Source organism: Prenolepis imparis, unplaced genomic scaffold (assembly GCF_030444845.1).
Source record: "Prenolepis imparis isolate NDT839.2.m4 unplaced genomic scaffold, iyPreImpa1.0 SCAF_3, whole genome shotgun sequence".
In the NCBI taxonomy this organism is placed as follows: domain Eukaryota; kingdom Metazoa; phylum Arthropoda; class Insecta; order Hymenoptera; family Formicidae; genus Prenolepis; species Prenolepis imparis.
In genome coordinates this window covers 20,737,613-20,764,040 of record NW_028141161.1, presented here as the reverse complement: position 1 = coordinate 20,764,040, position 26,428 = coordinate 20,737,613, and the positions used below count along the sequence as shown (strand labels likewise).

The 26,428-nt window shown below is 40.4% G+C and overlaps 1 protein-coding gene and 1 long non-coding RNA gene across 7 annotated transcripts in view; one reads left to right on the top strand and one right to left on the bottom strand.

The window, feature by feature from the left end:
- Pxb (putative Hedgehog signaling attenuator pxb) overlaps positions 1 to 26,428 on the bottom strand; it is a 499,142-nt gene that overhangs the window by 66,584 nt on the left and 406,130 nt on the right. For all 6 annotated transcript variants that reach the window (XM_083034387.1, XM_083034389.1, XM_083034388.1 and 3 more), the window contains one exon: positions 25,537 to 25,714. In XM_083034387.1, the coding sequence (XP_082890513.1) occupies positions 25,537 to 25,698 (162 nt within the window). In that variant the 5' untranslated portion in view covers positions 25,699 to 25,714. The remainder of the gene's footprint in view (positions 1 to 25,536; positions 25,715 to 26,428) is intronic.
- LOC145934114 (uncharacterized) overlaps positions 1 to 26,428 on the top strand; it is a 162,933-nt gene that overhangs the window by 31,610 nt on the left and 104,895 nt on the right. The gene's annotated exons all lie outside the window — the stretch shown is intronic.

Sequence of the window (26,428 nt, the reverse complement as noted above, 5' to 3'; positions counted from 1 at the left end):
ATAAACTCTATTAAGTCTTAACTTAGGCTGAATTACCGAGCTCGAGAAGACGCGTTTTACCGCAGGGGAAAGGTCTGTGATCTTCGCATACCCCACGGAGAGATAAAAAGAAAAAGAAAAGGGCTGTGAGGAAACGTGACGAGGTCCGTGACGAAATTGGCAGGGAAAACGTATCTGGTCGAACACGTACAACGAATCAGTCATTTCTATGGAACGAAACGGCGGGAAATGGGGAAGAGCGCGGGGGAGGAAGAGGGAGAAAAGGCAGAGGGAAGACAAAAGTGATAGCAGACAACCGGATGGCGCGAGATAGCGATTAGTCCCGAAAGTTCCCCGGCAACGAGATTTCTCCGACCGACGAGATGATGAGGAGACGAAGAAACTTTCCTTTCGTGCGCGAAGAGAAAATGTGCGGTTTCTCGACGCGGTTTTCCCCCCTTAACGCGTCCTCCTGGGGCCCGCCTAATTCATGCGTAAGTGGATAACTCGAGTTTGCTCGGTACTTAACGTGAATCATCGGCAACTTTCCCCGATGTTACGTTTGCCGGCACACTGGCTAAGTTCCACCTAAGATCGATCGTTCCTTATCGCCATCCTCTCGCGGCTTAAACGAGGATAAAATCATCGTCGTCGTAAGAACATCGGATGTGCTACGATACCTCGTTCGTGTGACTTATAAGTGACTTTTCGAATAATTCAGACAGCGAATATACGCTCTGGGAAAATGTATTTTAATTATCAATTTAATTCTTAATATTTTACGTAGACTAAATATGTATTATCGTACTTTATTGCCGTTTTATGTATTTCAATCATCCACGGAGTTTTTAAGATCTAAAAAAATGGAGATAAGAGATTTATTTAATTTGTACTTGCAATTAATGTTACTATCTTAAGGAACGAAATTTGGGGGAAAAATGTGTCCTTACGCAGGACTATGTGTAACGAACTGCCGTACTGAAACGAGTCGAAACGAAAGGGACTCCCGGCGTAGTTCTTTCCATCGCGATCCTTATTCCCTTCGGACGGTAAATCCTACATCGTGTCGAAGGCCGACAGGATGGAGAATCCTTCCAATTTCTGGCCGAACGTGCCGATTTCGACGCGCGTTTTATCGTTGGGACTCGCCATAGAATGAAAATCCAGAGATGAGGGGGGACAAGAAAAAGAAAGAAAGGAAGCGATATCGGGCCGGTCTCGTCTTCTTCCGGATAAAGACGATGAAATGTCATCCCTCCCCCCGCGTGTTCATAGATTACCCCTTTGATACCTTGAAATCTCACAGACTCGAGCGATATCTGTGCGTTTGTCGAAAAAATAATTCCTTCGTGACAGAATTTATAAATAAACGATTGACAGGCAATTAAAGTTGAAACGTTGAAATAAAGTCTGTCTTTTAAAAATAAATTGCAAAAAAATGATTAAATCGCCTAAGGCTTTTCGAAATATTTGCTATTAAATACTATCGCAAAATTCAAACTCCGCTTTTTCAATTTTCGTTATAAAAAGAGCTCGCGGCTTTAAGATGAATCATCAAGAATCTCTTATTGAAAGTTATTAAAATATCTGTCATTCTTCTCGGACGATTTCTCAGTATATCTCGTAAGGAACGGCGTTAATTTCAAGACACCCTACGTATATTCCAACGTAACTTGGGAGTGTCCTTATACCTCGAACTTTATGTCCCGGGAGTGGCATCTTAGTGCCGTAGGGTTAAAGGCGAAGTGCACCCGAGAGCAGTGGATCACGTCCCTCTTGGTCGTCCCTAAGGATCCCTTTGGCGGCTTCTCGGATGTCGCGAAAGATGCCAAAGAGGATCCAGCGCGGAAGGAATCCGGGCGAGGACTCGCCTCTCTCGAGAGGAGAGAGAGAGAAAAAAGAGGGATCCCTCCGCATCGGTTGATCGGGGTCGGTTTCTTTTTTTTTTTTTCCTTCCTCGAGTTACCGACGTTTATTATCGAGGGACGCCCACTGACACCCACGCATTCTACCTCCGCAAGATTCGATGAAAAGTTCCTTATTCGCGATCCGAAGTGTCGAACTCGAATAACGCGCGTAATTAATGCGACGTGATATGTACGTACATACGTGGGCGAACGGGAATGTATATTAGTCAGCCGATGCATTCACTTGTTCGCAACATAACAGCGCGCGAAATGAAGACGAATAATGTTTCGGAGGATATAAATATCGATGGATATCTCTTTATCGCTCGTTTCAACTATCCATTTGAAAGTTTCACTTTCGAGACAGATTTCGATAGGAAAATTTCTCGATAAATTTTTTATCGAAAAGAAAATTCGTAATTAGATTTAATAAAAATATCCAACTATTTTTTTCTGCCATTTATTACGTAAAATAATTATTAGAATAAGCGTAATGAAATGTTCAATTTTTGTTTTATTGATTTGAGAAATGTAACTAATTTTATATATATATATATATATATTTGTTCCGGATATGTTCAACATGCGTTTGCTTCAACTTCAGTAACCATAGAAAGCGCGGCTTCTCGAATGTCAAATGATACAATTCTATTTCCGGACTTTATAGAAATTCTTCGCGATCTCGACGTATACTAGAGAAGAAACGAATCCTCAATAGGATTCCGCTCGAAAATTCGGTTTCCCCTCGATCGTACGTAATGTCTATCAGCACACGGATTAAGGGGAGAATATTGCAGTGCCGTGAACCCCTTTCGTTCTAATGATGCCTTTGACGATCGCTCAGGTATCACTGAAGGAAAAAGGGGTGGCATTTGTGAATCGTTCCTTTTCAGTTCCACGAGATATCTCTTTCATGTTACTTCAAAAACACGGAATATTTCAAAATGCGAAAATATAAATTTTTTAAAATTATTTTAAAGAACACACAGAGAAGCTCTAAATCTAGATATAAAAATTTAGTCAAGAATATTTTATTAATCTTAAGAGCAATATTATTTTCAATATAATTTCGCCATCATACCGTAAACATATATCGCGTGACGAGTAAGAAAGGGATAATGTTTGACCACCTACGTGAGTGAATTCGATCTTGGACGAGGTGATGCGATCGATTTACATTAACTTGGCCGTCATGTAAATCATCCTACTCTGCATTCGCAATCACTGAACCGAAGCGTCATTCGCCGCGATTTTAATGATATCCGGTTCCGTGAAAGCTGGGATAATCCTACGGCAGACTTCCACGATGATTCACGCCTTCGTTCGTAGTATATATATAAAACGGCGTGAAATATTCCCCTTCGTGTTTTCCTTCTCTCATCTTTCTAAATTACTTGGTTATTTCGTTTGATTTTACTTCCTATATTTATGTGTATCTTTTGATATCTTCAAATATAATATATTTCTACAAAGTTCTCTGATGTTACATTTTTATACGATAATGAAGATTTCAGATCTTCTATCCAAGTCTCCTCGCTTTTTATCTCCTCGCCATTGATAATAAATTTTAAAGTCAAAGTATTTCGCGAAATGAATCGAGTGATATCCCTTTTTCCGAGGAAACCCGCAGCATAGTGATATCCTTCGCTCCGCGGAAAGGGGGATCTCTCGCGGTGCGGTTTTAACTCTAATCCCCCGTGAACAATGTTACCGGCTTTAATGTTCGTTACGCGCAACATGTAATTTTCTAACGCGCGCGAAGGGAGGAGGAGGACAGAATTCGCCATTGCGAAGAGAGGGTGGCGCATTTGTCTTCGCCCGCCGAAACCTCGCACTTGAGAGGGACTTAACGCGAGTTTACGGCTACGATCGGTTATACGGACCACTAACCCACTGCCACGGAATGTCACCGTGTCGCATCTAGAATCTCGAGATTTCTCCTACGTAAGGACGTTCCGGAAGGAGAGCGGAAGAGTAATGATTTTCGCGCGAGTAAAAAGCAACGCGCGAAATATATGTATATTGCAGATAAAAAATTATTGTTTTTTCGTTATTTATAATAAACGCACGATTTGTACGATAATTTCTATTTTAAAAATTCCATCAAATTTCACCGAACGAAAAAAATTCAGAGATATATCGGCCGCTGCTTTAAAAATTAAATTATTATATTAATTAAAGAGGAGCAGCTAAACATACAGAGCATAACTTCGGTACACGTAAGCATGATGGATCGGGGACCGCAGTGGTCCGCAGAGAACGTGCTAGAGCATTTTATAGCCCGCCGTCGCGTACGTTTTATGCTAAACACCGCGAGAGAGAAAAATATACTACTTTTACAGCGAGAAATATTATCGGGGACACACACCAGCAGACGATGTATAATTCCGCTTCTCTTTCCTTGGTCTTACCGCGGCGGCGGTGGCGGAAAAGGGGGTTGAGTGCAGTACAGGATGCGGTGGAGGATTAGAGAGATGCATTTGTCTTCGCTCTCCGAAACGCATCTGGGAGTAGTGCTTACCACTCGTTATCAGACCACGATTGGTTGCGATCCAGAAACCTAGTTGAGACATACCAGTCGCCTAGTTGCACTCGCAACAAAATGTACGATACTTATGATATATTGCTGCAAACGATAGTATTATTTGCACAGTCGCATCGAATATATCCCGTATATTTCTCAGTTTTATTATTATTATTCTTTTTTATTTCGTAATAAAATGTGTGTTAGAGAGACAAATGTAACCAGCGACGCATACAATAATTAATATATATTTTCCCTAAAATAAATTGATATCCGGTTTTCGATATTTCGCGTTATTTTATTTAAGCACACTTTACTTTTTTATTTTTATACTCTTATAATTCAGTTATAAAATATACGGATTAAAATGTTATTTTTTCATTTCTCGAAACAACTAAAAACAACATTAAATATCACGCAAACGGAAAACCTCTATCATCACAGATGGACGTTGCATGCGGTCAATATTGTCAATTATGTATCCTTAGAGAGAGAAAGAGAGAGAACAAGAGACTCTCGATAACGCAAAAATCGGGCGATCTCGTTAAACGAACGAAATTGCGTATAATTACGGGACTCGAGTCTCGTCGGAATTAAATATAATTAATGATAAGGCCGACGTCAATGTCGACATAATGATGTCATTTAATACGGTAATACGGCGCGCGTTTCGCGAAAAATGCCGCTCGCCGGGATACAAATTGATTTACGGGCCGCGATTTCATTTATACGCCCGTAAATATTGCGCGACGGCAAATTGGAAAATATTAAAGTCACCTAATTTCGCGTACGCGCATGTAACGAATTTTTCTTCTTCCTTTTTTTTACAAACGAGAATCTCATTCCGTATTTATTTCTTTTACGCGAGCGAGCGAGCCGCGGCGAGATTCAATCTGTCGCGTCGTATTTTGCTCCGGCAGCGGCACACTTTTTTCATGTAATATATATATATATTTTTTTTAATTTCCTGCCTCGTCAGCTTTGTTTCGCGACGAAATCGCGTCTCCGTCCTCCGCGTAATCATTCAATTTATCTGCACGACAAAAATCTGGGTCAAGAACGATCATACATATATAATATACATGTATTTAGAACGAAAATTTGTTCGTTAAAAAAGTAGAGCGAAAAGTGAAGCATGAATGCCCCCAAATTTAAAAATCAGCTCGCGATTTTGACGAATTATTACATCCACGTTAAATTAAAAATTAACGAAAAAGTTATAGTGTAAATATTAAAGAGAAATATTTCACAGTAATTTATATAATTATATAATAATATTGAGATCATATATATTCTCTAAAAGCCGATTTTTTCCTCTTTTTTGCTCTTGTCTACCAGCTATCTAATAATTTACTGAAAGCCCCACTAGAATCAACATCACTATGCTCGACGCATCTGTGCCGCGTAACTTCGCGAAAGACCAACCGATGAAGAGGGATGAGAAAAGGGGTGAATCGCTCGCGCTCGGCGAAGCGTGATGTCGGGATTCGTTCCGTTTCGAATATCAAAAACAATTCGCCGCCGCTGCCACGCGTCCGTGCAAGCGAAGGATTGACGGGAGATGGGGTGAGGGAGGGGGAGGAAGGCTTTTCCGTGCAACTTCCGCCGCTGGGAGGTAGATTTTAGGCGGACGAGGGATACAGCAGCACGAGGGGGCGATCGTTCTCTCGGACGGATATTAAAGCGTGTGCGGAACGCTGCTCTTTATGTCATTAAATACACCCACGCACGCGTGTATCCCTCGCTACCGTCGCGTTCATGATTGTCGTCCGACGAAGAGGGGGAGAAGGGGGCGAGCGAGAAACTACCCCTGCGGCGCGACGCATTCAGGGAGAAAGTATTGCGGCTTGCGATTGATTTCGGGAAATGACGGGGGAAGATTTCGGTTAATCATTAACTTCTAATATATATAGATATAGTATGCGATAAAAATTCTTAATTTAATATTTTTTTTAAGGTGTTTAAGTAGAATAAATGTATACATATGATTTTTTACAATGAGTATATGTTAAATTCAATTTTACATTCAAATTTATATATTATAAACATACATTATAATAAAAATTATATACATACATTTATTTTCCTGTAAGTATTGCAATATTAATTGGTTGATCACGTTTTTGCATTATTGGACTCACACGATAACTACCATTCGGAGTTATACGCTGTAACAATTAAAGTACATATAATGGATGTAAATTAATTTTTGATTGATTCGACAATCCGTCGGAAGATCACATTCGTTCTCTTTCCCAATATATATATATATATATATATATATATATATATATATATATATATACACATATATATATATATGTATATATGCTTTTATTTATTTATTGACAGCGCGCTATTTGAGTTCATCGAAATATCTCTAAGGGATTAAGCGCAGGATATTTTCATTCGGTCAGGCGGTACACGGCATTCAATATTTTATTTGTCGTTTGATGTTAAACATTTAATCGCGGCGGCACAATATTGAAGCGCGCGGTTGTAATACCAATAATGGTCCACTTTCGGCGATCAAATTTGGAATGTACACACCGCGAGTTCTATCGTAGCGTTTGTTCTCCGCGGCAAACGCGTTCGAGCGCCGATATATTCCGGACACTATCGGAATGTCGATCTGCCGCGCGTCATTAGGTTCTAATTGAAGAGGTTCTCTTTCTTCGAAAATGAACAACAAAATGATTAAATTGTATCGATCGACGTCAGCAATATACGCAGAAGATTGAAAATCATTGCCATGAGATAATATATTTTTTCATACAAATTTTTTCTCCATTAATTTCCTATCTTGTGCAAAATTAAATACCTTTTTGGGGTAATCTAAGGATCAACAGCGCAACATAAAAATCGAATGTGGCTGAGGATTAAACGCGGGACTCTTGCCGGTTAATTCCGCCACCCCCCTGCGAGTGACTGGTCCCTCTCGCTGGTTTTATGGCGTCGGAGATGGGGCGAGGAAAATGATTGAGTTCGACGTTTCGATGGCGATCGGTGGTTTTCGATTGTTTCCGGGCGAAATTAAGAGGCTTACAGTGACGCGCTCACCGAATTGCCTTCCCTCTCCCCTCCCTTCCCTGAAATCGCAGCGATTTTCGGGACAGTTCGAATCTCTGCGATAAATTCCTGCAATAAATCGCACAAGACGGAAAAGCTCGAACAATAAATTGTATCATCGTAATAAAAGATTTATCGAGCGCATGCGTTATTTTATTCATCACTCTACTATGTTCTCTCTCTCTCTTTCTCTCTCTCTATTCGTCCCCGCATTTGCATAGCGATAATTTTCGTTGCTGCTCGTAAAAATATTGAAATGTGTACATACATACTCGAGTCATACCGTTTAACACGATAGAAAAATAGCAATATATTTAGTAGAATTTTGTTTTAGAGGATAAAAAGTTCGATTTGAAATATTGCATAATCTTTAATAAACGGGTCGGACATATTTTTCTATTCCATGTTATTGAATGTTAAAATTTATCTTGTTATTATCGTTAATTTTTTTTGTTAAGATATATGTTGGCAAACTTCTATTACCTTCTATTACTCATGATAACTGCGCGAGACATTTGCGTAATAAAAATAAAAAAAATGTAAATTGTCATTGCAAAGTAAAACGAAACATCGATCATATGGTATAGATATATTTCCTCTGCTAGGTTTACTTCGCGCGGTTGTCCTTTCGTTCAGCCTCGCACTATAATCATGAATACGCGAAATCCCGTCGTAAAATTTGCTTAGACGCGACGACGCTTTACGATACTTCCGCGCCTATGCGGAAAGCGAGAAAAACGTATGCTTTCCGATCGAAATACGAAGAGATAATCACTGTAGAGTGCACGGAGATTTTATAGCATTCATGTTTCTTCATTACTCGGCGTTGTTGAAGATGCAATGTAGTAAAAAAAGATATTAAATTTAAAAAAAAGAAATTTACTCAAGCTAAAGAGAAATATAAAGACAGCGGCTTTAAGATTAAATTATTCGAAATTATATAATTAAAACGCAGTGATACAAACACACATTTAGATATACTTGTTTGAAAAGATATCTAGATACGCGTAGAAGAGATACAACTATATCTAGATACTGCGAAGGGGAAGAAAAGACAGAAGAGGGCAGCGAGAGTGTCGTATAAACAAGGGAGCTATCGAACGAGCTTTCGTTGTCTCTCGTTGTCTAAGGGGTGAAAAAGGCTTCTTTCTCCGATCATCGAACTGCTTTTCCACGATTCTTCATCTCCTTTTTCTCCCGTTAATCCTCTTGAAAAAGGGGTCGTTCGAAATCTCGCGCGCTAAGAGAAAACGGAAGAAGGATTTCTCTTTCTCGCCCTGCCGAATTCAATTCCGGGATTATCTACAATAAATAAGCCGCTAGGTCGACGTGGCCCGAGTATGATCAGTGATCCTCGAGATCGAGGGAGCGTTACCGGAAGAGAAATCAATCTTACAGGTTTCGCGTATATCCTGTTAAGAACTCGGCGGAGGATTCGCGCCACGAAAGAATCTTCGATTGGTTGCGATTTATTTTCGTCGCGCTTTCTTTTAATCTCGGAGATAATACGTTATAAAATTCTTTGGAGTTTTCAATTGCTATCCACGCGATATATAATTACTCTTACAAAATTAATCAACGTTTTAAAAATTTTTAAATAATTTTTAATATACACATATACCACGAAGATAAATAAAAAGAGAAGGGAGGGGAAAAAAGAAAGATTTGTACACTTTGCATATTATTTAAAAAATGTAGACAGAAATAATTTATTTTAAAAATAATAAATTATTTCTATAATAAATAATTTTGGAAAATTTTTGAAATGGCATATTATGCTCGCAATTATCGTAATTACGAAGTTTTAAAATTTAGATTGTGTAGAGAACATAATTCTATCGTATTATCAGAATAAGAGCCTGTCAGCTGATCACTCTCTTCAATATAAACTATAATTAGAGAAATATATCTATTCGTCGTCCGACGCATATCATCATTATCATCATCATCCGCTCGTTCAAGCGGCGAGGATTCGTAGAAAGCCCTTAAGAGACGGCCCGTGTCGACCGTGAAAGCTTCGGGTAATCTCGTGAACGCGGGACGTCGTCGACAAGCGCGGGAATCGCGTCGTTCCTGAATAATTTAGCGCTCTCGGGCCGCCGTTCTCATAGTAATATCGGCGGTTTGCGCGGAAGAGGGAGGAGAGGGCGAGGGGGATGATGTGGAAGTTCAAGCAGCTCGGATCGGGCACGCTCGTAGTCGGGGACTACGAGTGCTATATCGCACGGATATATGTTAGGCAGAGTACTCCAAGGATCTCTATCTATCTCCTCTTCTGTCACAGAGCTATTTCTCTCTCTCTTTCGCCGCAGTTTTCCGACTCCTCGCTCTCGTGCGACTGCAGTCGTTATCCGAGAGTTTGCGTCGAGAGTTACGTCGCGTTTATCTCCTTTCGAGAGATATACCCGCCCCGAAAAAAAAAAAAAAAAAACTAACGTTTCGTCGTCCAATTGTCAAGCCGTATGTGTCGTAAAAAAGTATAAGTATATGCGCGAGTATACGTGCTTTCAGGAAATTCTCGTTTTCAGACGGGTAAATACCGATGTAGATTTTATTCGGTGTATACTTTGAGATTGAATTGTGTCCAGATGTACATTTGCATTTAACATTTGCATAACGAATATAATTTCTACTCGAAAGAAGAATCAGTTGTCAATCGAGTGTGTAAAAAAAGCAAGAGGAAGAAAAATTGCAATGAATAAGGGTTGATTTGAGAATATCCTCTCTTGGAATTTATTTCTATCTCCTCTTCAGGCCCCTTCGCCCTAGTATACATATAAGTAAACTTCCCGAGAGTCACTTGCCGAAATTCGCGCATCCGGAACTGCCTCGGAGTCGACGATTCTCGTTTCCGGCGCGCTCGTCTCGTTTACCGCAACCCTCCCGAGAATTGGATATTACACCAAGATGGGGGAGGAGGGGCGAGTGAGGGAAAAAGAGGAAGCTGGGGATCCGTGCGTGTCTACCGACTGGAAAATTAAGATGAATGTTCGCTCTCCTTTCGTCCTCGTCGTCGCGATATTGTTTCACGCCTTTGTGGAAGCAACCCTCGGCAGCAGCCAATCAGAGGATCTGTATCTCCGCGCGTCACGCCGCGGGATACGCGAATTTGTCACTGAATATATCGAATCCTGTCAATGTCCCCCGGCATGACGCGCGGAGATACGAACCCTCCTTGCGAAGGTATATACGCGCCACGTGTCCTCTTTTAGGAGACGAGGGTGGTGGAAAACAAGGGAAATGTAACCCTTTGAATTTCCTTTGAAGTCCCGTCTCGGATGACGTGAGACCCTTCTCGAGATCTTACATTCGTTATATCGTAATAAACTTAATTTTACCTCGTGTATATTTGTAGGGGAACTAGAAATGTAATCCGAATTTACAACGGTTTGCTGTTTCTCACAAATCAAATTTCGCCCTTTAACATTTTCCTTTAACCTCCGTCAGAGATAAATTATAGCATTTATGCTACACATGATATTCCATTTGTCATAATCGATTTGTATGTAATCCTTTAACGCCAATTCGGAAGCGAGACTCAAGCAGGCTAGAAACCGATAATTTACATCGGCGTCGGATCCTCGGAGGATTAACAATGATAGAGAGTAGCGCCGTCAAAGTTTGTGAAAGTGTTCATTAGGAGTTAATGATGTCATTAAACGTCGCGGAACGTCGTATTAACGACGTTTTACGAGCAAAGTCGAATACTTACAAAAGCGTAAAACTTAGTATGCGAGTGTAATCAAAGATTCGTGTATTTGAGTACTCGATGTAATCGGATATGCTGTGCATTCGCACAGTATTCACTCATATTTATATAGGATGATCCATGATAAATCTATACTACTCGAAAGTACGAATCGTACATTTCAACTACTTAATTTTCCAAGTTTTATTAATATTAAACATATTTCGCAACTCAATACACGGTTTTTATCACAATTTTTATCAACCTATTCTTTCTATAAATCTTTTTTATGCTCGCAGTTTACCTTAAACATTAATCAATGAGGATTTTTCCGCGAGCGCGTTTCTAATTTTCTAAGTTTTAATATTAAACATATTAATATTAAACATATTTCGCAACTCAATACACGGTTTTTATCAAGCTATTTTCTCCATAAATCTTTTTTATGCTCGCAGTTTATCTTAAACATTAATCAATGAAGATTTTTGCGCGAGCGCGTTTCTAAAAATATGCGTAAAGGTATCGATGAGGAAGGATTAAGAGGGCGATGCGTCATTAATTACGATGGGGTTAATTAAGTACTCCGCGGGGGCGGAAGAAGAAGATTCGAAAGTATCTGTAGCAACGAAGGAGATGGCTCTTCTCCGACGACCTTCGCCCTCGACCGTATTCCTTTAGCAAAACGACCTTGCACGCAACGAACCTTGAATGCTAATTAATGGCTTTCCGATAATGTCCCCTTGGAATCGCCTCGAAGAAAGGGAGAAGAGGGGGGAGGAATGGTTTATATAATTCACGGAGTATGGACGACGCGAGATCGCTCGATCTTCGTTGCAAAGTTCAAAGTGATTTGTTCTCAAAACTGCTTGTCGAGACATTAGACTCTCTTACGGGACGATTGTTTCAAAATGTAGCCGTCGGGCAAACTCGATGTTTATCTTCCACTCAGTAAACAGAGTAATTGCCACAAGTATCTTGCAAAAAATCGCGGTTTTTTATACTCGTTAAAATGTAAAGACGAGAACTTTCTCTCATCAAGAGGCTTTATTATCATTTTATCAATCATATTCTTGATTTATTTAGCAAGTAAATATTTTACATTTTCTATTTTACGTTGTTTTTATAATTGATTAAATTTTTCATTAAACTGCGAAATATATATAATATGGAAAATATTATAAAAAAAAAAATTTTTTAAAAAAGCAAAATGGAGATGAATGATAATAAAAGTTTGTTTTTGATTTTCATTCAAATCGAAGAGTACGATAGGAGAGAATATTTAAGGTAAACTTTGAAAAGTTGCAAAAAAATAACCAATATAGGTCACCAAAGACCGATTTCGGGAAATGAACTGGGGAAGGTTTTACGACGACTATTACGGAAATACACGAGGATTAACCGGTCCACCGACTGGTTTATTTCGTCGCGGTTGTAATGGACCGCCAGCTACACTTCCGGGTTCGAAGCCGCGTATACTTTTCCAGACGACCCTGTTTCCCGGGTGACGATTAACGGATCACGGAACGAGAACAGAGGGCGAGACATCCCTTCCCTTCCCCCTCCCCCCTCGCCGCCGCGAGGAACCAGGGAAACCTGGGGGATGACGTTTGCGGTTTTGCGACACCCTCGTTACCAGCGTCGAGCCTCGCCCTTGATTATTCCGGACGCGCGTAAACATCGAACCCGACCGGTCGCGTCACCCCCTTCCTCTCATTCGACTGTATCAACCCTTTACGCGTGGGAGAGAAACCGTAAACCCTCCCCGTAAATATCCGTTCTACGATGGCGAGAGTAAGCGAAGAGCACCGGTCGAAGTTAAACGTCGCACGCTAACCATAGTATCAATATTAACGCCGCGACATTTATCGACCCCTTTTACACAAATATATATATACGAAGGGACAATCGCGTGCTGTAAAAAAAAAATGTCCATAAGGAGGGAGAGAAACTGTAAAATATTTTAACGAGAGGAGAAATTACGCGAGAGAAAATAGTAAACGTATCGTGTAATCTTATAATTATATTTGCGAGATAGAATAATTATGCAAGATTAATTCTAGCGCCAGTTACTTTAATAACTGAATACGTTCTTAATGTTCGCGTAATAGCAGTGCAGCGGAGAGTAAACGCGGTTCATTCATATACATACATGTGAATAATCGAGCGTAATTAACGTGTGTTATAGCTGTAATGAAACATAACCGAGATGTTTAACTGAGCGAGGGTAATTCAATTCGCTATAGAATTAATTTCGATAGCGCGCTCTCAATCGAACGACGATCGCCGAGCGACGGAATAATATTTCGCGGCTTTAACTTTCGTCATCGCGAACGAGGTCGCTGTAAAACTCGGGGGAGTCAACTTTAATCGCCATTGGAGAAACGTGCCTCGCGAAAATTGTGTTACTGCTCCGCGTTACTTTGTTAGTTTCCAATTAGCCCGAGTTTGACTTCCGCGTCGCGGAAATGACGCGAATCGTAAACCTTGGAAAACGCAAGTATATATCCGGATAAATTCATCCACGAAATGTAAAATAGTCCAATAACTGGTGATCGTCGCCTTTGTTTACCCGAAATAAAAAAAAAAAAAAAACGCTACACCTAGAAGATAAAAATTTTTTACATTAAATAAAATATATTTTAAAACTCAAAATTATTACTAAATCAACCAGTTGATATGCTTATTTGATAAGCAGTCCTATATATAAACAAAAATATTTTTTCTATTATATTACATGTGTATTTATATAAATATATATCACCGTCAAATAATTAGCAAAATTGCGTTTTACGTAACAAAATAAGATCCACGAGGATTCCTCGCTACTCCGAAGATACAGAAGCGCGCGGAATATATATTCAGTCTATTTTCCAAGTCCATTAGATCGACAATGTTGCTTATGCTTATGTCGTCGGCGGAATACCACAAAGAGGAGAGAAGCAAAGAAGGAGGAAGAGAAGGTCGGCTCCATCCGAGCTCGTTTGTCGCCATTGTGGCGGGTCGCGAGAGAGAAGTCGGGTCACGGCTTTACGCGGCTGAGCTTTCCGACGACGACGACGACGACACGGGCGAGAGCTCGCTGCAAGGTCGTGAAAGTTTTCACGCGCTTGTTTCCACGAAAGCCTGCTGTGTAAACAGGTCGACACTGCGACGATGTCGGGGGGATCCGCTTCCCAGGGCGTCTGGATCTCTCTCTGTTCTACTCCAACTTCTCCCTTTCTCCCTTCCCTCATCACCGCTTTTCATCGTCGCTCCGGAGTCTAATTATAATCAGATGACAGATTCTCTCTATCTCTTTCGGCTGCGCTTATATCCGGGATACGATAATATGAAACGCGCGTGGGAGTGTCAAAATATCCGAGTAAGATCTTTTTCCTTTTATTCCATCTTTTGATACTTTTTTAAATATCTAGGAGATATATCTGAGTTGTTGATTTTTAAAGTAATATGTGGATGAATATTTTTTTATCAGATAGACATAGGTATATTTTCTATAGCTCACGTTTAGAATAGAATTAATTGAAACAAATAGGCTTTGCAATTTTTGAGTAAACTCTTTCGATTCTATATAATTTTGACTGTTAATTTTACTTTGAAATAATAAAACGTCAAATTAAATTTTTACACTGGTAAATTCAATGTAAACGTTTATTCAATTTTTCTCTCGAAATTGTCGTTAATAATCGAGTCTAACATGCATCTTTTGTATATACACGAGAAAGAGTGGCCCTTTTTTGCTCTCATTTGTGCAAAATTCTTGCTCGCGTCGGGAAACGATCGGATCGAGCACTTTAGAGCACGATTTTAGAATTGCACGTTGTTACTTACATTCCGTTAAAGTTTCAGAAAAGCGCTCCCTCTCTCTCTTTCTCTCGCTGAAATTTCCGGTGAACGAAAGCGAGGAAACGCGTTCGATGCGGCATTCGTTTCGGCGCATTCGTCGCTATCAAAGACGCAAATCAGCTAAAGGAACGGAAGATACGCCAAAGAACCCCTCCGTGTGTCGACGGTGAATGCGATACGGTGGTACTCGGAAAGCGGAAAAGTAGTACGAAGTAGGTAGGGAAAATAAATTGTGGTCCAATATATATACCTATATAGAGTATGCTAAGCGAGAGAGAACAAAGCACGCCCAGGGCGCGTCACGTCAGTCCGATTTCCTTCCTTTTTGCCACGTATGGAAAAACCACTACGAGGCGCAAAATTCCTTCGTGCGGTGTCCGCCTCTCTCGGAAAACAGATCAAAGAGTATACATTTGTCTCGTTTATTACGTTATCATCGTTGATGTATCGGCGGACGGCGATATAACGGAATTATTCACGTAATACGGCGCGCACCAGTTATTATTGAAATTGAAATTGCGTCGCGGGGGTTTATCGAACGCGGTAATCTCGCGTTTTATCCCGCCCGCATATATCGGAATATTATACGTCACGATTGAAAACATGCGCGAGTGCGAGACAAAAATCATTTTTTTGTACGCGATGTAGAGGGTGTCTCAAAATCAGCGAATTTTTTTTAATTCTTCGATTGATCTGGAGACGATTTTTCCTTAGCGCAAATTTTGAGGCATCAATAATATATATTTCCGGATTATAAATAATTAATAAAGAAAAGCAAACTGAATTTTTTGCAGTTAGAAAATTAGCAAGGCATTTAATTTCAGGTGGTTTATTTCAACAGAAATTTAATTTGAAGTTTAATTGCAAGGATATATATGATGAAAAAAATTAGAAATTTGCAAAAATAATGATAACCTTCCTTGATATTTTCGCTAATGAAAAATCGTCTAAAATAGCTAGGAAATCTGCTATTAAAATGCCATTCGATGATTTATTTTAGGACACTTTGTATGTTATATTATTTTTTTAGGATTAATTAATACTTTGTGTAAATAACGACTGATTCAATTTTTCTGGAGCTGCTTCATTCTTCCAAATTTATTCGGAATGTAATTTACACGGCATCGATTTCTCATCCCCGGCGATCGAAACGTAACCGAGCGTTTTTTCAAGCGCTTAGCGAATAAAACTATTCCCTAAAGTAGCGAAGGAAACACACAACCTTCTTGCTCGCTCTCTCTACTAAAACACCCTGACGCGATAGCGCGAGTCGTTTTTCCGTCCGCTTTCTTTACCGGCAATGCTCATTTTTCAGTCTTCCAGTTCCCATCAAGACGCGCCAAGTTCCGTCGAGACTGCGAGAACGCGAGTGGCATTCCTTCTGCATTTCTTTTCGCTCTCTCTCCTCCCCCTTTTTTTCTAAGGCGTCCGCGATTCTCCTTTTCGCGACTCTCGAGACGTCGCGTCGGCGAAAACAAAGCGGATTCTCTCGCGTAATAAAGAGACGTCGCCTGGCGCAAAAAGACTTGACCGTTCGCTTTTTTGCCCGTCATCTCCTTTGCGATTCAGTCTCACTCTGCTGCTCTTTTCCCTCTCCCCTTTGATGAAAGGAAAACCTTCTATCAGGATCGGAGAAAGCTTTGACGGTTTTATTGTCCAAAGTATATACTTATACTTATATAACAAAGTATTATGTAATATTTAAGAGTTTATTGTTCTTATCGTTTTCTCGACTACATCCTAGTAGTTCGCTTTTAACGAACTTGAAGGCGTATTAGAGTTAAATTATACCGTCGATTTTAAAACCGACAGAAGAGCAATATCTTTCGAGTCGCGCGTTTTATGCATCCAATAATTGCACAATAGTAAAATCGCGCCGGGTAATTTAAGACGAAAATTCCGATTCGTGCGTCTTTTTGCGATATTCGCGACTGCACTTTTAACGTCGTCCTGAAATATCCGTCGGAGGAGGCGGCCAGGTGGCCAACAACCGAAAGGAGGAAAGGGGGTGGGTTTTCGCAATCTCGCGCGGCGGGGCTATAATTCAAATCCAAACTTGTCCAATTGCTCGCACTCGTCGCATTATACCACCGACTTAATCCAAACTTTCGTCGTCGTCGTCGTCGTCATCGTTGGGGCTAAAGCGAAATTCAAAACGGCACACAGAGACGACGATATCCCGCCTTTTCGCGCAAACGACGCGCAATATTTGTGTATTTTCGCGAAGAAGCGAAATATGTATGTGCGTGCGCGGATATTTCCACGTCGTTCTCTCCACAAGCGAGTGCAAAAACGAGACAGCGAGAAAATTGCTTCGCGAAATTACCAATCCCATAAGCAAGCGCGCCGCCAGATGAGTATCGCGAACGCGCGCTCTCTCTCGTCGCAGAGACGAAAGCAACTCGGCAGCAGCAGCCCGGAGGATCGAGATGAGAGAGGAGGAGCGAGACGAGTCCGCGGCACGCCGCGCATGCAGATTAATTCGCGCCTCGCGAAAGTGCGAGCGAATTGCCCGCGATAAATTGACGCCCGACCTTGCGTCGCGTCGCTTCCGAGATTAATAAACGCTCGTGAGATGCGTAAAGCAGCGCGGTAGAAATAATTGTGGAAAAAAATACCTGCGTGCGCGTGTGTCTATGATCTGGTTAATTATTTAAATAAACGTGCGCCCCGTTAGTTTAAGACGAAATTTCGACTCGTGCGTCCTTTTTGCGAGAAATAATTATAGGAGAAAATTCCTGTGTTCTAATTAATAATTTAAATAAATTCGCGCTGCGGTTTAAGACGTGATATTCCGATTCATGCGTCTTTGCGAGAAATAATTGTAGAAAAAAATTCCTGGATGTTCTCTGATTAATTATTTAAATAAATTTGCGCTGGTAGGTTTACGATGAAATTCCGATTCGTGTTTTCGCAAGAAAGAATTGTAGAAAAAAAATTCCTGTATGTTCTAGTTGATAATTTGAATAAATTCCGAGAGGTATATGTTAACACGATTCTTGTAATGTAAATCTGTTCATGCGGGATAGTGAGAAAGATGTATTGGTGCATGTATGTATTCCGAGTGAGGTAACTCAGAACTAAATTATGTGCTTGAATGAAATATTACTTTGACTATCGATTTATTTTCGTAATCGACTCGAACACTCCATCGGATAATTAAAATAAATTTGTAACACTGCAATGAAATAGTCAAGTAACATTACGTACTTTAAAACGTAAAACTATTCACCGATTAAAATTTATCCATAAACAAATACTTTGTTTCACAAAAGCGTTCAAATTAGAATAAAAATAAATAAATCAATCAAAGTAGTTGCAAGGGAAGAATTTATTCGTATATAAAATTTATTCGTGCAGCTCACAAATTTGATATAAATATTTCGCCACCGATTTGATGAATTAAAGTTTAGGAATTAGACAAGAATAAAGAGAAGTTTTATGTCGAGAAAGATACATTCGCGAATATCGTGAAAGTAATTGGCAAGAGTTGAATATTTTATTTTCAACCCGGAGAGATTTTGGATCGCGACCAGACGGAAATCGAGAACGAACTCGATTGACCCTCCCGGATCAAATTAGCGATAGTCGGACTAACTATAAACTCGCCTCGCGCGAGATAGATTCGATCTTCCGCAGGCAAGAATCTAAATTCGCGCTCTTGCGCATCTCGCAAAAGAGAGAGAGAAACGAGTCGGAAGTGAAGAACGAAAGAGAGAGAGAGAGAGAGAGAGAGAAAAAGAGAGGGGAAAGGGGGAGAGATATATAAGCTTCTCAGAGTCGGAAGATATATACGGGGATCTCGAAGCGGTACCAATTATATCTCGATTAAGATTCAGGCATGGATTTCGCGCAACTTCTCGCGTTTCATCTCTTTTTTTTTATTTCTTCTTTCGAGCGCAAGAGAAGGAAAGATAAGGAGGAGATTAAAAATCACTCGAGCGGGAGCCGGAACGCAACTTACGTGGAAATTTCATGTCCGAGATTAAATGCGACTGCTGCTGCTGCCGGCTGGCTAGTACTACTGTTCTATGATCCCGAGAACAGTCGCACGATAAGAGAGTCGAGCGTCCAGCGAATGAGAGTCGAGATAATCCGACGGGAATTAAAGTAACTCGACTTTCGCGTAGGTACAACGCGAAACTAGCGTGTTCTTCTCGTGGCATAGGTACGTGGAATTTCTACGCGGGATGAAAAAAAGAAAAAGAAAAAAAGAAAAAAATTTTCGTCTCACAAAGGGGATCGTGCTCCCTCTCAGTTTTCGCAAAGTGGGCTGATACGTCCCCTTCCTCCTCAAGAGATAAAGAGAGACAATTTCTTCGGTTGTTATTCCGCTTCCTTCTTTTTTTTCTCATCGCTATTTCCTTCCCTGTTTCTCGACTTACACACTGCACTTTCGAACCGCGTTTCTTCTCGCTCGTAAATGGCTTTTCGCACCTTCTCCCGTATGCACGCAGTAAAATCGTCCGCGAAACGCAAACTTTTACGCGCGTTACGTAAGCGTGTGGTCGATCGTAACCATCTTTCGGAAGGTATAGAGATGTATTCCCCGGACGGCGAAGATATTGCGATTGTCGGAGGAAAACGCGTCTCGCTGTTCCGCGGAAAAACTTTTATTCCCCGATAAATAAGATGGAATAAGACGTGTCTTATTCTACGATCCCCTTATCAAGGATCGGTCCGACACATTGTTAGCCGCGAAATCGCACTTTCGGGGAATAACAAGCTTCGACAAAGAGACACTTTTCACGCGACCATTATACGGGATATAAAATTTATTTATATATAGGATCATGTTTTTTTCCCCACTTTATTGTCAATCCAATTCCGCGGATGGACAAAATGTTTACCATGTTTCCAGCACTTATTGTAACGCCGGAAGCGCAAGAGCCACGCGGGGGGTGAGAATTCAATTAAGGACTTACCCGATGCGTTTAACGTCCCTCCAAAGCCAGACGCGAGAGAGCGCAAAAACCATCAGAGGGAGGGAGGGAGGAGGCTTTCCCTCGGAAACCGACGGGGATTTGCGTCCCGTTAAATGTGCATTTGCCACCTGCACGCGCCGCACCTCGCACCGGTTAATCCATCAACGACCATTAAAATCCATAAAAAAAAACGCGATATAAACCGTAGAATTGTCGAGGCTCCTGAAACATTTTTTCAGGTTCCTCGAGAAATGAAATCGAGATATTATGATATGTCAACGGAGTTAATTGCAATTTATACAGAAACGTTTCGCGAGATAGAACACGCAGTTTCGCAGTTGCGGTCTCCCTCCTCTCGGAGATGCGGTCGCAAATGGAGAAACTGCTGCGTCCAGCAGTTAGTCGAGATTAAACACACGCGGACAGGTTGCGTATTACTCGGCCGTTACTCAGGGACGACAATGGAAAATGATTAACAATCAAGGGACGCCGTTTCGCTGGACGCGATACAGGAAACACGGCGGAGTCTTATTATCCGGTAAACAATTGATTTCGATTCTGGTCCTCGAGTTCTCTCGATGTCGAAATAATTCGCCGACAAGAGAGGGAAAGAGAGAGAGACCGGGTCGTGTCGTCTTTATCGGATCGCGATTTAATAACGCATGCGCAAGTATGAGCAGCAATGAAGCGAGAACCTTCGACTGCGACTCCTGAATTAATTTTATCTCGACGTATTTGCTCCTTCTACTGCAGCGACAGCGATATTAATCATCCGATACGCTAATTGCGCGTCCGGTAGTTACGAATAGTCAATGATGTAGTATCTAGCAATACTGCATTTAGGAAACGATATATTAACGACGCTAAGTAATGGGGGACATATATCTCGATAACAGTCAGCGAAACAATGGCGTTTAAATTCAATTAACTTAATAAATGTATTATTTGAAATGTCGAAATGCGTATTTTATATTTATTTGTCAAGAAAATGAAGATATAATCGAGTTTAAGGTTGAATACGCGAGCCCCTATAAATAGGTCACGAGAACGAGTTTTCCATCAATAATCATTTTTCAAGCGACATATTTTTTAAAAAATTCCATTTTACGAGAAGTAAATATTTGACAACGAATTTCCCGGAAAATTAGCAAAGGTACGAATAAGTCTCAAAATTCCTTGAATTATTAAAGATTTCGAAGGCGATTAAAATTCTGCCAAGTCTTTTCGACGCTTCGCAAAGTGATCCGTATGTAATGGCTCTGCAGAAAGATATGTAATGAAACCTATTTAGCTGGCTATTTCGAGACTACGCGGTGTTAACTTCCCGAAATATATCTTCCCGTGGAGATACATTCTCGAGAGGAGCGGCAAGAGACGTGTCTCCAATTACCCGTAATGATGTAAAATCGCGCGGCGATAACGGGTCGAGCAACAAGGTCGGAGCACATGTTCCCTATTAATAGTCGTGCAAGCGTTTTTATCCCGGGTCCGTGCACCACCGAGGAGGAGGACCATGGGGAAGGCAAAGATGGTCGACGAGAACGACGAGGAAAGGAGATGGCGTGGCAAATACGCTCTCTATTTTAACGGCCACATCCGCTTTAGAGAGACAATACTGAAACAGCAACTCTCTCGTCGACCATATTCGCGCTTGGTCGACTTCCCTCTTCTCTCTCTCTCTCTCTCTCTCCTTTATTTACATCGATCCCGAGGCGATTATTCTTACCACCGTTTACTTGTAACGCCCCAGCTGCCTGTCCAGAGTGCTCTTTATCGCGCGCGATTTAACCTACGATAAGACGTAACGTGTAACGTGTCTTACATTTACGTGTTTACCGAGTTTCGCGCCGTTGAAAATTTTGATCCTTCTCGACCGGATTTCCGCGACCATTGTTTTCTCACTCCATCGAATCGAGTAACCTTGGACCGCCCGTAATTACGGCATCTTGATAAAGAAACAGCTGTTACATTTCTCACATCAGTTTAGCTTCCTGTTGCTATTATTAAAAATATATATACCTATATCTTCGATACTTTGTGCTACACTATTGTTCATCTCTCTCCGCAAAGAAATATTAAAGAATATTATTACGATTAATACATAATGATGTCTTGCAAATTAAATCTCTCGCGATCGAAAACATATTTCAAATGCAATAGTCCGTATGCAGTTACATTAACGGCGAAGAAACGAGAGAGAGAGAGACTCACGTTACGTCACTGTCAAGTTACCGTACGTGAGAAGAAGTCGAGGAGAGAGTTCCGGTCAGAGAATCGCGTGACGCACTTTAATTGGAATTCTTTTCCCATCCGTGCGATGCGCTCCATTCACGTCCGGTCGTGCTATATAGATCACACGCGAGCGGGTCAAGGAAGCTGCACGTACCGTACGGTGTACGTATATCCGGTAAATATTAGAACAAGAAAATATTACAACACTGCGGAATCTCCGATCTACCATGTATAAATACACAGACGTACGAACATATATATTTATATTTAATATATATGTATGTATGAGATTTGCTGCGATGCGCTGCATTTAATATTTAATTTTTTTTTTCGCGTTTGCTTTAATCCACTCTATTTCATTCTCGCGTCATTTAAAAACGTCATTTAAAAGCCTCACATTTACAACGATAACTGGACATTTATATACTCGCTCTTGTGGCATATAATTCTAAAAGGGAGGAAAGATGTAGAACGAAATAAGAATTAATCACGCTCGACGCGTGTATCGGAGTGTTATGCTCTATTTACTTAAAATCCGATATAAAAGAAAAAAAAGCGCTACACCCGTTATATACCATTGAAATTATTATCGTTGCAGTTATATCGCAATTAATTAACGCGTTACTATCGCGTGCGCGCGAATACGCTCGACAAATTATTAGAGCTCGTGAAGAACAAACCAGATTTACATCCGCGCTATTGGAAACGTATAACAATACCTCCGGAATAATATCTAATGGATCGCTCAATAAAAGCTCCCTAGCGTGACGAGCAATGAATTGCTGAAGAAATACAGAGTTTTTTTTACATATTACAGAGCCACGCTCTGATAACGGAAAGATTTAAAGGAGTTGCCGGAAAAGGGAAGGGGAAAAGGACGCTTTGACAAGACGGAAAAATCTCGGCAAATGCTGATTGCTTTAATTGCTCGAGTGCTCCGTTTATGTATTTTACATTAACTCTCCCAGCCCCGATGCCTAGTGCGCGCCTTTTTGTCCCCCCCACGCCTTTTCTGCTCCAGCCGGTTCCTTCATCTCCCGTTCAACCATGATACTCTATTATTCAAGACAGTTCTTGCGCGTACTCGGCGGATCAAAAGAGATAACAGCAGGATATCCAATTTATCTCCTCCGCGGGGGAAAAGGAGAGCGCTTTGACGAGCTTCTGCGATTGTAATTGCAATTAAACGCCCGCTACTTGGTGGCGAATTTCTTACAGGACTCGTGCAGGATTTCCGCCCGAGTGCCTTTCCGTCCGATCCTGAATCTCGTCGTCGTCGTCGACCGACTTTTTCCGTCGGCGAGAAGGAAGAAAAGATGTACGCGCGCGTGTCGGACAATTGGAAAAATCTAACGCCTCTCGAAATCGCGATAGTGATCAAAATTCAGCACGTCGGTAAAAGACCATCAGCGTTAAATGTCATGTAAATTTGGTTGGCTATGTTCTCATTCAGATATTCACTCAAATAAATATGTAATAATAATCGCATTAACATGGCAATTTATGGCAATTACATCTCCACATTCATGAATATATATTCAATTAGAATAAATATAATACACGCGTATTTGTATTATATTGTGGCGATTATAATTCTTTTTACTCTAATTTTGTTTATTATAATTTTTTTTATTCTGAGTACGCACACAGTTGTATAAAATATGTAAACTGTATGTGTATATATTTAAAAACACGGAAGAAATAAGAGATCGGCGTATCTTGAAGAATCTTCAAGAAACCACATTTCCAATAATTTTTCTCGCGGCTAAGTACTCGCGGTCGACCCTTTTCAAACTTTTCGCCGTTTCTTTTTTTTTTTTTTTTTTTTTTCCCCGGCATTTTAATAATCGTGAAACTCGAGCGATATATTTTCCAAGCCGCGGGTATATTCGCAGAACTTGCGACCATCGATCTTCGAATTCCGGTATTCGCTCATGAATACGGCGCGCGGAAATATTCTCCAAACGACGAGCGGGCAAACGACAAAAGCGATATAAACTCTCGTCTGCGTCTCTCGAATGCGCGTATCGACCGACGTGTACGAAAAGATCGATATAAGCCGCGGAAAGAAGGCTGAATTACGGAGTTAGTTACGGAGTACCTAAAAGTAGCGAGTCGCATCGGGGGAATTAGCGAGCGCGTTTCGTTCGACGAGTGCCGTGGAAAGGCGATTTGCAGATTAGTTCGGGCCACCGAATGGCGCACGTTCCAACTATCCAACACGCCCCCTCGGACGAAATAAAGTATCGCTCGTACGTCGAGAAAAAGGTCGCCCCCGTCAAAACAATCCAAATAAAACGAGTAATCTGTTCTGGGAATATCACGTGCACAGAGGTGGACTGCATTTGCAAGTGCAGACTGTCGATAATTATTTAAATAATTTTAATAAAAGTTTGAAATATTTTTACGAAAGAATTTATATAATAGGTACAAATATACATATGTAGGAAATATCGATTTGAAATTTGTAATAATTAAAATTATAAATTACAAAATAATTTTTTTTTAATTATAATGATTATTATAATATTTGAAATATATTTTTAACGTTTTATTAAAGCTGCATACCAAATATTATTTCTTTTATTTCAAATATTATTTAGTAAGGAAAATAATTAGAAAAGGGGAAAACAAATATGCATTTAATTTCAAAGTATTCATCATCTACTGAATGTTAAACAACAACAAAAACAGCTACCATGACTTAATAATTTAAAACATGAATAAAAATGGATCTGAAAAATGTAAATTGTGAGAGAACTAAATAAAATAAATCGCAAAGTAATGAAAATAAATATAAAAATATTTTATTGTCCACGTGTAATGTGTATGTAAGAGAGAGGTAATTATTTTAATTGATTACTTGAAGTGTTTAACGAGAAAAAAATGCATATTTGAAATATTTATTTCTGATTCATGAAAGTGAATATACTTTAAATAGGATCTTAATTAATATGTAAAATGAATTATTTTTCCTCATTTAACCACTTATAACACTAATAGAAGAAATAGAGATATATTTTAATTTCTTACTTTAAAAACCTATTTTGTGCTTATCTCTGATTATGTATAAATATGATATTAAAGCGCGCTTATTTATATCAGATGAAATGAAGAAAATTTTCTTGCTAAGAAAATCGTTGTTTAAACTGATTAACATTCTCTTGATTTCCAAGAAATCTTAGTCAAATATTATAATAAAGATATGTCTTGCAAACGTAGAAACTCTCTCGATTGAGGTCGGATCGGAAAGTTAAATGAGAGATTTCCAGGGACGGGGAGCAATATAATCAACCCTTATCAGTGCAGCACTCCGTAAATCGAATTGCATAATTGAAGAAAAAGAAATAATCGAGAACACAGACTTACCGGGATGGCAACGCAGTCTTCGAGCTCGGCGAGGGGCGATTCCGAGCAGAAGGTGCCCTCGGTGAGGAAGGGCGGCCGGGGAGGCGGCGGCAACCGGAACTCAGGGGGCGGCCCGGGGCACTCCGGGCACTCCGTGCTCTCCAGCGTCTCCAGCTCTTCCATCCTCCACCTCAGCGTGCTGAAAAATCGAGAGTATCGTCGATTAATCTTATTGACGGAGACACATTAATCGGAAACGCGGAAAAAGTGGGTAAGGGACGGGTGAAAACGTATTGTTTCTCGAAAAAGTATTCGACCGACGTGGATTTTGATCGCAAGAGCGGCACTCGATATACCTGGGAGCGTGTCTACACAAAGAGACAGATTAATGCGAGTTTTAAAAATTTAAGTCTGCAATAATAATTAACCTTTACTCGCTCGCGCGTGAAATTAATGAAAATGCGCTCGAGAAATTCCATTAGTATGGAACCGTAAAGTGGCGCGTTTTTATCAGAGGTGTCTAACTGCCCAATAAAGAATCCCACGTCGGAAGGCACGGCCACATCCGGCGCGTGATAAGATAAAGGCCGTCCTGGACGGACATCTGCGCTCGTTTCCACCCTTTTCCCTCGTCCAAATCCTCTCGTGGACATACATTTTTCTACATTTATAATATGCAAATGTGTAATTTGAAAATTGGTTCTGAAAGGTCAATTCTTGTCTTTTTTTCAAACATATCTTAAACTCATTTTATATATTTGGATCTCCACTCGCCCCGAACATTCTAATTAATTTAATGAAATGTTCTCCAGCGATATTATATCACAATTTTCTCTACCCTAGAATACTTTAAATCTAAATTTACTAGGAAAATCCTTTTCTCGACAACTTTGTTCGATCAAAGTCGCTTTTC